Consider the following 13,315-nt stretch of genomic DNA (forward strand, 5'->3'; position numbering starts at 1 on the left):
TTTAAATTTCAGCAACGCAAATTTAGTTCTACTATATATTAATAGTGGCGCTAGTTAAATAAAAATGTGTCATTATCAAGATAAATAAACATTTGCCTATATTTCCCAAACGTTTTCATTGTGTGTGTTCTTTCTAAATGAGAAAATTCTTGTAAAATAAACATCAAATTATCATTGTGTTATAATAATTTTCTTGAAAGTGATTTTACAAATTTTAATAGAAAACATCTGAAGTATAAAGCTATCCCTTACTTCTCATCTGCCTTTCATGGTGTACTCCCATTTAATGAGGATAACAGTTACGACAAAGTGAATGACTGTATAATAAACCAAGAACGTTCATATGTTGTAAATAAAGATATAGTAGACACTGATATGATCGTCAAAGAGCATCAAGTTGATGACCAAGTGTTCATGCCTTAACATCTGGCGATTTACCTAAAGATGTGTGAAATTGGAACATTTAAGTGTATAGAAGGTAGTTTAAATAATGAAATGAGAGATTTCATTAATTACAGTTAAGAAATATTAATAGACAATGTACAGTAAAACAATGTCTATACAGGATAAAACCTTTGTTGTTTCTATGTACAAAAGAAGTCTCTACAACCTTTTATTTCAACTGTGATAGATTGATATAGTTCATTCATTTTACTATTTAAGTGCTATATTTTATGTATCACTGGAAAAAATATTGCTTATTTTTGTTTTATACTGAAGGCAATAACTTGGTTATCGAAATGCACGTCAGACAGTGTAAACATGAGTATTGGCGGTGTAAACATTTTCGACTTATGTTGGTAGACAGATTGACTTAAACCATTTTACCAAAGATTATATACACGGATGCATTTAACATATCTTGATATATACATATATTCATTAACAAACTTTTATGTTCTTTGGGTCACTTGTATTCATAACAATATTTTTTTGTTAAAATGTAAAATGATAGTACTATCTCATTGTAATGATATGCAATTTGTTTAACTGCATTACTGTTTTATTTCTTTTCAGTATTTACATATTACACATTTATTTTTGTTAAAAAAATTTGTATTTTATAAGTTTTCATGGATGAACTTGGATTTAGAAATACAAGTATATTGGGGGGGGGGGTCGTATATATATTTCGATAGAGCGTCCTCTGGGGAATAGGAATATATACATGAGATGTTGCGGAAGTGAATATTTTAGGAGATATATAGGTTTTCGTATATAATGTTAAGTCTAGGAACATTTTTGAATTTACCGCGTAATTTTTTTATTGGCTCCTAGATGGCGTTACTCTGATAATATTGTCATGCGCAGTTAGAGAAGAGACGCTTTCGATTGTTTTGGGCGCCATTGTGTTTTTTACCTTCGACCTGAACAGTCGCATACACTTTTCTTGGAAAGTTTTCCATTTTATTCTATTGTTTTCTAATCTATTATATTTAGATCATGGATTTTGTTCCTCTCTGGAATTCCCGATCTCTTCCAGTGGATAAATCCACTGCCATATCATGGGCTCAGGCTAAAGGACTGCTTCCAAGTAGCAAAAAATGCCGCAGCCACCGTGTTGAAATGAAGATTAACTCTTCGCAACATGGCTGCGGCCATTTTTATTGCAACAAATGCAGAGCAGCTGGACGACCTGCTACTGTTAGCGTGGCCAAAGATATTTGGTTAAGTTAGTATTGAGTCTCAGTGGCGTGCAGCTAAGGCTTATTTCCGTGGCCGTCATGTTCCTGAAGAATCGTTTGCGACCATCGACCAATACTCCAATCCATTCGTCGCCAATACACTGATTTCCGCCGCTGATTACTTTTTCTGTTTCTGTTTGGGTTAATTTTCATGGAATAATAAATATAATGAAATGTTTAATTAATTCCTGTTATTTATTTATTCGTAAAATAAGGTTAGGTTAAATTACTTAGATTTTCTGATCTTACAGATTTCCATTTATAAATTAAGGTAGCGGGGGTTTCGTTATTCATATAATTCATCTCGGGTTTATCCTAGTATGATATAAATGGGCAAGGAAAGGTGGCAGCACTATCATGGCATGTAAAATGTTCGATTTGGTTCTTTCCGCATATGCTTAACATATATGTTTAATATCCTATAACTTTTTATAGGGGCGTTTCCGCATGATGTCACCTATGTACTTGTATTCCCCAGGGGACGCTCTGTCGAAATATATAGACGACCCCCAAAAATACTTGTATTTCTAAATCCTAGTCTTACCGTTTTCATTTTAAAAGTGATATTGTAATCATATCTACTAATTTTTATTGGTTTAGGTAAAAATGTATGTAAATATTACTTTCTAAATAAATTTGTCCCAATTCTAAGATGTTTTTTATCGTAAATTTAGAAAACTGTAAAATGGGTACTAGATGGAAATCAATAACATGGGATACAGTAGATATTGGTATGAGAGCTAGCAATATTGGGAAAATAAGAATTTCAGGTGAGCCAGTTTTTAGATATGCTATCTCTTTCACCATCTCGGACGTCATATGAGCTATCTGGCCGGAGGTAGTGGTTGTATTTATGAGTGTGTATCCAACATGTACAGGTAAAATATCAGTTTTTCGAATCGTTTTAAGAAGTTTCTTTTTGTTTAATTATATATTATTTTTATTGAACTTTTTGCAACATGAATCTATTATTTCCAGTTATTTTTTTTGTTGCTTAAACTGTGCCAGACATTAATTTTTAATTAAAAAAAAATTGTTAATATGCATGTTTGATATTTATATATGATGTTATTTAAATGTCTAAAAACCTAAAATTAATTTCCCAAACAATAATTCGATTGTTAAACCTTTAGACAGACGGATCTAAAAGTGACAAGTAAATATCCCAATTCATACCAATGATGATAAAAATTAATTTACTTTTTGTCTGCAAATTTTCTATTTTCTCTGTTGACGACGAATTAATCAGAATCAGAAATTATGATATTTTATTATTAGAGCTGTGAAACTGATGTAACAATTTTTGTGTTATCCATCAGTGTCATTAACTTGCTTTGGTAACGCACACTTTCATATTTCAGTTTAAAATTTATAATTTTTCTATTTCTGTCACATTTTAATTTTTCACCAGCCATTGTAACACAATTTTGTGATTAAAAATAACGCAACGAATATACCAATGTGACTAAACTAACGCCATCTTGACAACAAACAGCATCTGTCGTCTATCTCACAACTACATGATTATCTGTACTCTTCCAACATTCCCAATCCAACCAATATTTTGGAAACAATTTTTTTTAATTCAAAATTAGCATCTGGCACAGTTTAACTAAAAAAATTTCTTCAATAACATCTAAAATTGTATTTCTTCTTAGGGTATGTTCTGTGTGCAGAGCGTCATAATCGTAAACTCAAGTGGAATGGATTTCGAGGCATTTTGAGCATTGTAATATAAATTAATAAATGGCAAAACAGAAAGATGAAGCGAAAGCTTTGAGAGGTTTTGTTATAATTTGTATATTATTGAATTTTTTAGTGGAGTGTATAACTGATTTATACTATGTAAAATCAAAATGTATTCTGCAGCGATAATAAAATATATGGTGGTGCATCACAAGAATGCTTCAAAAATCCTTATAAATTATATCCCAAGTCGCAACCAGCCGCCATATTGTCTTGGGGGACAAATATTGCATTATTTATATTGAAATTATGGTTATAGTAGTGTTTTATGGCCATTTTTTTGATCATTTTAATAAAAAAAGAGCTCGATACACCATTATTCAAAATTGTTGAATAATGAAATTCATGGGATATCGTCTACCATTAGACAAAAAATGAAAAAACTAATTTTATTCAAAAACTGCTAAAACTTCTTTTTTTTAAGAAGGTTACTTTATGCAGGAAGTGGGATTAGACTAAAATTTCAAGATAATTTTCAGCTGTATATGTAATTATTATTCGAAATAAAATGCTTTTACTGCTTAAGGCCTTGTGTATTCTAATCGTATATGATGCCTGCCATTCACTTAATATTATTTTTAAATACTCGTTCTTAATTACATGCTTTGACTTTGTGTACTTAATAAGATTACGTTATTTTGTAGTTTTTAATATAATAGCGACAGAAAATCAGGAAAGCCATTTTATCCAATTAACTATTAAGTGAATAAATAGTAGAAATATTTCTCAGATGTACTACCAAATTTATTATTTAATTTTTATCCAGTTTACAATGTATATTAGTCCCCATAGGTTTTTATGAGATTTAAGAAACATTTGTTATTAATATGTTAAAAAAATTTAAATTATAATAAGATATAATTCAACACACGAAAAAATTCTCAGTTCTTGCCATTTGTGCAATGAGAAAGAATGTGACGGGGATACTACAAATAGCTATTTCAGTCGGCCTCACTTTCGCAGAGCTACGTGCCCGTTCCTTTCATTTATCGAATTCGATGCTTACAATTATAACAACCTCTTAAAGCTTTGAATATTGAATCTCATGTCACATATGTTGTCAACACAATCGATTTAAAACATAACTAGACCTATTCTCTACTTTGTATTGAATATAAGCATATAACATTCATACCCTGTTCTATTTCATGTTTTTTGACACACAAAATTAGCATATCATATCTTAATTCTAAAAAGTATTTGGTATTCTTATTGTACCCAAACTCCATAAAAAATTTTCATTGCATATTAAAAATAAGAGTATACAAGAATATTTAAAATAAACTTAGTTTTTTGTGATTAATCTGCTATAATTAGTTATACATCAAAAAAGAAGATTGTCTTATGCCAATCCGCTGTCAAAATATTTGACAATCTGTGAGTACAATGTATATATGTATATTCTGGAAAAGTGAATAGAATTTAAAAATTATAAGTAAAGGTATGTTAATATATTTATTCCATAAAAAATTAAATATCAAAATAATTACAGATATGGACCCAATTACAATATTAGAAAAACGTATCGAAGCTTTAGAACTTCAAGTTTTTCCTTCAGGAGACCATTCTTTGATTGGGATTAAAACCCAAACAATAACAAATTTACTCCAAGAAACCCAGACCATGATAACATCAGCTCTAAGCTGTAGAGAGGCTATAACATCTATGCTCCAACATCTTGTTACTATAAATGATTATTTAGATCCCTCAGGTGGAGCAGATGAACTTGAAGTAGAAGCAAAACGGCACTACCTTTTAGAATTATATCCTGAACTGAAAAATACTATTCAAAGCATCGGCACATTTGAAACCTTGTTACCCTACATAGACTCAATCAATATTTCAAAAATAGTTGATTTATCTTCAAAGCTAGAAGAACTTGCTGTAAGTAACCTCTCATTGTATGGAGAATGTAGAGATGTAACAAAGAAAGTTTTAGTTGCATTGCAAAATTATAATGATATATCTAACTCTATAATAGTGTTATTTGCACAATTAGATACTGCTGTATCAAATTTGGAAGTGGCTCTTCAGCCAAAATTTGCTACTGAAGAATAATCTTTGATAGTGTCATTTTGTTTTTTTGTTTTTTTTATCTGGAAAGCTTACAGTGAAAATTGTTTTAACCCTAGAATACTATCATTATTGAGTGATCTCTGAATACTATCACTCACCTTTTCATTTTTTGATTTGATCACATCTGGTCAAAAGTGTCTACTGCTTCCATAATTTCATTATATGTGTAAATACTTTCTGTTTCTTATGTATATTTATTAGTAGTTCCAGATGATGTGTGCATTGTAGATAATAGAGTAACTATTTTATTAGTTTTGGCTTAGTAGGAGACCAATGTGCTATTGGAAATGTATGAAATCAATGATGTTCCTGTCTGACATTTTTTCTATCATTGCTGGTGGGATGTGGGGCTTATTCTTCGGCAACAGGACCCTGCTTCTTGAAAATTTGATCATTACATTCTAAGGAATTGCCAGAATTATCAGATGTTTGTCTGGGCATTTATTAGGTATCAGAAATTCTTTGGGTAGCCTAAGAGTTTTGAGACTCTAGAAATATGAATAGGTAAGTAAAGTGTTACATTTTCCTGCACATTCAACTGGATCTCCAGAAGCAACAGCTGTCCTTTTTACCCCCTTTTAAGCTAGTGCAGGTTTATTGAATTTTTCAGATTCTACAAGTACGTTTCTAGTGTTTCTTCTAGATCCTGTTCTGGCGAATGATCTGGGTCGCATAAACTATCATCTACCTGTAAATTTGTCTTGGAATCAATTATTATCCTCCACTTCACTAACGCCGCATTCATACAAGAGTTTGTCTTTTTCTAATCATTTTCATGATTAAAAATGATTGCGTAATGCTATCAATATGCCAAACTAAGTTTTAAAATTTTCATTAAATACTTCGATACGTAAATTTGACGTGACATTTAGATTATAGTAAGAGCAGAACACTATAATTTGAAAAACTGTACTAATCTAGGCCGAAAATCTGTAATAAACTGTAAGAAAAGCACTGCTAGCGACTGGAGTGGGGTAACAATGAGGGGAATATCTAGAGAAGAGTTTTTGAACAAATACATAATTTTAAGGTATGATCGTATTCTAGGGTTAAATGACATGTAAGTATAAATATTACAAATAATATTGTATTTGTTTAAATCTTATTTATAAAGTATGAATTAACAATCAATGACTATGGTGAACAAATAATAACTTTTGAATCATAATCATTCATTCATTAATATTTATGTAACCAATAAATTGAAAAATGTATATCTTTGTGTTCACTGAGGGTTATGGAGTGTTTTCATATAGAAATAAATTTAAAAACGTTCATGTTTTAATAATATCAAAAATCACCAGATCACCAAATCTTAATTAATTATTTCCCAGTCGATGAATACCACTTTGGTGTTTTCTTGCCTTGTTCCCAATAAAAAACTACAGCTGGCAAAGGTTTCTTTACAATTACAATATATACCTTATATATTAACAAAATATATATAAATTATTTAGATCTTTTTTATCATTTACAGCTTTTTCGTTCTTATGAATGTGAACCATTTCTAAAAATTCTCTTTTTCGTGTATTAGAATTCATGTATTGAATCTTTATAATTGAATTTATGTTTTTTTTTGATATTTCATGGTTCGTTAATGCAGTTCTATTTTTTTTATCGTATTGATGACCTCTTAGTCTATTTTCTAAATACTGAGATGTTTGCCCTATGTAGACAGCGTCACAATTAGTACAATGTACTTGATATATAATATTACTTCTTTTGTTTTTTGGTATTTTAGATTTTAATTTAGTGAAATATTAGGATAATGTATTATGTCCTCTTTGACTTATACTAATATCATATTTATTGAAATAATTCAATAATTGTTGGGAAAGTCCTTGTACATAGGAGGAAAAATGTTTTATTTTTTCATTGTTTCGTTTCAGTTTTGTTTTTAAATTGATTATAGTATCTGTTTATCCTTTTCTTGATTATGTTATTTATCATTTTTTCCTGATAATTATTTTCTTTCACTGCAGTTTTTGCTTTTTGAATAGCTAAGCATCTACATTCAGGATCTGATAGTTGGATAGATGTATTAGCCAAACTTATTATCACTGTTTTTTTTAAATTGATTCTATTATTTTGCTCAACCTCGATTGTGAATTGAAGTTTTTCATGATAAGAATTGAATTTTTTATTTGCTTCTTTGGTACAGCAGTAATGCAATCATCTACATATTGGAAAAAGAATAGAATATTTATATTAAGTTTGCTTAGAACCTTTCCTTCAATTCTTATCATGGAAAACTTGGAGGTTGAGGTTGAGCAAAATAATAGAATCAATTTTCTTGATGTCACATTATGTAAAATTAACAATAACATAAGAACAGAATGGTATACGAAACCAACTTGGTCCTCAAAATATTTTAACTTCAATTCGTGTCATCCTATGTCACAAAAAAGATCAGTGAAAATAAGTTTGGCTGATAGATCTATCCAACTATCAGATCCTGAATTTAGATACTTAGCTATCCAAAAAGCAAAAACTGCATTGAAAGAAAATAATAAGTTGATTTTATCCTTATTTTGATATTCATGATGAAGGTGATCTATAGATCAATATAAATAAGCAAATTGTCAGTGTCAATATCATATTTTGATAAAGACGTCAAAACGTCAAAATTAATTTTATCTTTCTTTTAAAAATTATCAAAAAAACTAATTTTGAAACAGACGAGACCTAAAAGGAAACACCAATGTGGACTAACTTCAATATATTTTCCGAGCCTTCGAATACTTATGTATTCATCATCTGGGACTGAAATTATGGTCAAAACAATATATGTTATATGTATAAATGTATAACAATAATAAAATTTTCTTACAATAATTTATTAAGATTTCCGGTGATTTCGATATTATTAAAACTTGTAAAAATTTTTAAACTCATAGAATTCAAAATTCAGATTGACGTTGATAGAAATATTGATTAATTGAAATATTTATTCTGGTTACTATAGGAATTTTCATTAATTATTGATTGGTTAGCTTTTGAATAACATTGAATTTTTATAGGTTAGATAAGGATAAGTTTTAGTGAATGATGTTCAATGTTGATTGGTAAATTTATGAATAACATTAAATTTCAATAGGCTAGGTCGTTATGAATTTAGTTGAATATTCATTGGCTAGAATATAAATAACAATAAATTTTATAGGTTAGGTCGTTATAAGTGAAGGACACAATATGTATTATGAATCTGTCAAAGTTTTGACAACTGAAAATAAACTACAAAAAAAATTTATTTTTAGAAACTTTATATATTACCTAAAATGATCAATGCATTTATAAGAAAAATGATTTTAATAACCTTAGTGTAATTATGCATATATTTAGATTTTGAAAAAACAAATTCTATGAAAATTCAACCCCATTAACAACCAACTAACCTCACCTAACCTATAAATTTCAACTCCACTTCAGCAAAATGTAGAGAGCTGTAAGACTCAGAATCTCTTAGATAAATATCTTGTAATATGGAAGTTTTTGATGAAGAATCAGAATCTGCTAGAACTTTTAGCTTCACGTTAGTAATTTTGTTAGGGTTAAATCCAGGTTTTTTGGTATAAGGTAATGTTTTACATTACATGCTTTTACTTGCTTTTTTTTTTCGATAAGTCGTTTCTCTGTTGTATCGGTCAATATGGTCGCCCCTTCCGAATATTTTTTTGTGAGGCAGCTTTTGGATGTAGCCTAATAATGGAAAGACTCTTAAAAATCCTTGACGTTGAAGGCAAAGGTTGAGTCTGGATATTTACATTGTTTGCGTCCAATTCGGTGGGGGTGAAGTCCTTCGAAGTTGACGGAACACTTAGTCGAGGAGCCGGTAACACTGAAAGTCCCGTCATAGCGTCATCAAAAAATTTTTATTTAAATAAATAGAACGTAAGTATAGGAATAAATTAAGCTCGGTATGCGTGGATTCCTATTGCCGAAACGATGTGAAAAAAAAATTATTAAAAAAAATGGAAAAATGTTTTACCGTCATCGCGTATATTAATTTTTTTTTATGTATTCGACAGTAAATTTTATTAGCTTTTAGAAAAAAATCACGCAAACCACTTTTTCTTGCCGGAAGGGTCTGGCATACCTATTTGAAGTGCGTGATGAGGGCTAAAATTTCTCCATCATGCCGGAAACTTTTTTTTTGTTATTTTATTCATTTTTATGTAATTTTTAAAAATAGCTTGGTATGCGCGCTCAAAAACTGCCGGAAAAATCCCGCATACCATCTTGAAGTGCATAAACTATATTAGCATCTACTCCAAAATGTACGATGTTCACTACATTTATTTTGGAGTAAATGCTCTTTGTCAAATAAGATATCTTTTTCTCTGCTTAGATTTAAAAGAATATGAGGATTAATATGACTTAAGGAATAATAGGAGAATTTTTATTTTAGATAACTGAAACAATAAAATAATATTGAAATAATTGACAGGATTTTATTCTCAAATTTAGTATATTTATTTATAATCATCGAAATCAATTTCATCTATATCATAACGGTTTTCATTTTCTGATTCTTCACTTCCTTCTTCATTTAATTGGTTACTAAGAATTTCTTCAACTTTTGAAGGTGCTGCTGGGCACTGGACAATGGTTCCAACTTATTTTCTTGATTTAGTTGCCATCCACATTCTGTTCGATGATTATCAATAAATATACTAAATTTGAGAATAAAATCCTGTCAATTATTTCAATATTATTTTATTGTTTCAGTTATCTAAAATAAAAATTCTCCTATTATTCCTTAAGTCATATTAATCCTCATATTCTTTTAAATCTAAGCAGAGAAAAAGATATCTTATTTGACAAAGAGCATTTACTCCAAAATAAATGTAGTGAACATCGTACATTTCGGAGTAGATGCTAATATATTTTATGCACTTCAAGATGGTATGCGGGATTTTTCCGGCAGTTTTTGAGCGCGCATACCAAGCTATTTTTAAAAATTACATAAAAATGAATAAAATAACGAAAAAAAAGTTTCCGGCATGATGGAGAAATTTTAGACCTCATCACGCACTTCAAATAGGTATGCCAGACCCTTCCGGCAAGAAAAAGTGGTTTGCGTGATTTTTTTCTAAATGCTAATAAAATTTACTGTCGAATACATAAAAAAAATTAATATCCGCGAGGACGGTAAAACATTTTTCCATTTTTTTAATATTTTTTTTTCACATCGTTTCGGCAATAGGAATCCACGCATACCGAGCTGAATTTATTCCTATACTTACGTTCTATTTATTTAAATAAAAAATTTTTCATTCCGCTATGACGGGACTTTCAGTGTTACCGGCTCCCCGCCTAACTATTTAGCAACTGAGGACTAGATTCCACAACATTGTCAACGGCCACAGCTGGATCAGGACGAACAGTTAAATTGGTTGGGGAAAATTCAAAATATTAAAAAATATTTTCATCGAAAGGGACAAATCCTGTGACTTTAAATCCTTTAGTGTAAAAGCTAAAGGAAAAGCTTTTACTATATGTTGTGCAATGTCGTATATTGATACTGGTTTGACAATATTTCCTGGTGAAATAATGTGTTCGTTCATTCCCGTGTTAAAATAAGTTTTAAGCACCAAATGCGGTCCTGCCTAACGGCTACATTTTGTGTGTAGGTGAAATGTGACCATTACCTATCAACATGATACACGGCGAATCATTTGATGATTTGGCATTTGCATAGGATACTTTTTATTATTTGAAGCATCAAATTGATATGCTAGTTCTCGAACTTTTCGTTATGTTAAACCATATTGTAAAGTTGCGACTTCTTGTATATATTTCACAAGCATATTTTCTTCTTCCCGGTTGAAAATTTTCTTTGTGCTGCAGTTTTCATGTACAAGGCTGTAGTCTTCTTTACCTTCTTGGTAAAAGGTTTGCATGCATGTCCGAAATTGTGCTTCTTGCTAATCCAGTTTTCAGCACTGTAAAATGTAAGTCTTCTTTCTTTCAACAATTTTATCATTTCCTTATTGTTTCCGGGTCAGGTTGATCTTAATTCCTGTTTGGCTTCGGGGCATATTTTATTGGGAACTTATCGCCGAACTAGAATTACTGTAATACATTTTATGAATTAAAGGACACAAGATATATTTTATAAAATATGATGTACAACGAACCTATTTCACGGATATGATGTTGTACGTTGAACATGTCCACAGTACATCGTGTTTATTATGTTCTAGGTACAACCCACGTCAAGAAGTTAAAAAAATAATCATAGAAAGTTTGCAGTTATAAGTATATAGGTTAAAAATTCAAAAAAAAACTAAGTAACTGGGAAAAATACTTGAGTGAGATCCCCATCAATTAAATATAAAATGACAAAAAATTTGAAAAACAACTTACGTTTTACACAAAAATGATAAACCACTTTACAACTCTGCTTTTGCCATCGGATGATCAGAATCGTGTTTACATTGTCAGTCGACGAAGGCAAACAACACAGTTGAGTTAAAAGTATCGCGAAGTTTTAAAAGTATGTTCGATGTACAATGATGGTTTGAGGTACAACAGATTCCCCTACCTAAATAAACCAAAAGTTGTTTCCTAATATAGAGCAAGATTAACATAACAAAAATATTCTTAGAAAAAGCAGTTAGCAGTTAAGTTTCTTCATTTTGATTGCAAAATTAATTCCTAAAATTTGAGTGAAAAAATCCAAATTTCTTTTACAGAGATATATCCATAAACCAGTAACACTCAGATTTCTGATTGTTGGTTAGTGCTTTTGTGATAACCACCACTCAATATTATATACGTTTTTTATTAATTCACCTGAAATAAAAGGTTGCAGGGAGCATTACTAATGCTAACAAATTGAAAGTTTGTTTGAAGAATTTCAAAATAAAATAATTGATTTTAAATAGTTCTTTATTATTCAGATCTTTACACATAATTTATCTGTACAATCCATTTATTACAATGTTTGAAAATGTGTGAAAGTAATGGGTGTTGTATAAATAATATTATTGCAGTAAAAGGGTCGAAACACTCAAATTTAGAAATAAGTACTTTTATATTTATTTAAAAGCTTTTGTGAAATAAAATAATAGTAATTCTACATTTCATTTATTTTTTAAATTAGAAACTACCCCTATACCAAAACGTAATACTCACTATCTGATGCACGTTTCAATAATCAAGTTATCCAAAACTTTTGGGAAACTATAACCCGAGAGCGTAAATGAATCGGTGAGAATAAGAACAGAAGTCCAAAATTTGACGTTTCCGTCTCTTATAGTCATTTTGTTTAAAAAATCAGACTGTATCAAATGAGTTAGGGAAGGGCACATAATATCGATATATCAAACTATCGATATTTTGTCAAAAATTTATCGATAAATATCGTCGATATTTTTTTATATTGAAATATCGATATTAATTTTTGAGTATCGAATTCGATATTTTTTTAAGAAAACTTTATTTTATTTTACTATATACTAACTTCATATTTCACTTACTGTTGTAATGTTTTATATACATAACATCCATTGAAGCTCATTGAGGTCGATGGTCACTTTGTGTTGATTAAAAAATTTTCAAATTCTATCTTCCTAATTTGAAGTCGAATTTCAACATTTCTTATATATTTGAGTGAGTTTGTATCTAACTTTGTCAGATATCATCGAATAACATACATTGAAGCCCATTGAGGTCAACTGTCACTTTGTGTTAATTGAAAATTTTCAAAGTCTATCTTCCTCATTTGAAGTCGAATTTCAACATTTCTTATATATTTGAGTGAGTTCGCATCTAACTTTGTCAGATATCGTCGATTAACATCC

At 29.8% G+C, this 13,315-nt stretch overlaps 1 protein-coding gene across 4 annotated transcripts; it reads left to right on the forward strand.

Moving 5' to 3' along the window:
- The first annotated feature begins 4,477 nt into the window (after positions 1–4,477).
- Positions 4,478–12,591, forward strand: LOC130450334 (uncharacterized). Of its 4 annotated transcripts, none has more exons than XM_056788672.1 (3): positions 4,478–4,872; positions 4,924–5,315; positions 11,714–12,591. In XM_056788672.1, exons 2-3 carry the CDS (start codon positions 4,926–4,928, stop codon positions 11,735–11,737), a joined length of 414 nt encoding a protein of 137 aa, XP_056644650.1. In that variant the 5' UTR covers positions 4,478–4,872; positions 4,924–4,925; the 3' UTR covers positions 11,738–12,591. The 4 variants fall into 4 exon arrangements, with proteins under 4 accessions (XP_056644650.1, XP_056644647.1, XP_056644651.1 ...); XM_056788673.1 differs by having other exon boundaries at positions 4,793–4,866; XM_056788669.1 differs by having other exon boundaries at positions 4,924–12,591.
- The last annotated feature ends 724 nt before the right edge of the window (positions 12,592–13,315 follow it).

Source organism: Diorhabda sublineata, chromosome 11 (assembly GCF_026230105.1).
Source record: "Diorhabda sublineata isolate icDioSubl1.1 chromosome 11, icDioSubl1.1, whole genome shotgun sequence".
Taxonomy (NCBI): Eukaryota; Metazoa; Arthropoda; class Insecta; order Coleoptera; family Chrysomelidae; genus Diorhabda; species Diorhabda sublineata.

What these genes read in the sequence shown, in the direction of transcription:
- LOC130450334 (XM_056788669.1), top strand. Translation starts at nt 4,926, where the DNA reads ATGGACCCAATTACAATATTAGAAAAACGTATCGAAGCTTTAGAACTT.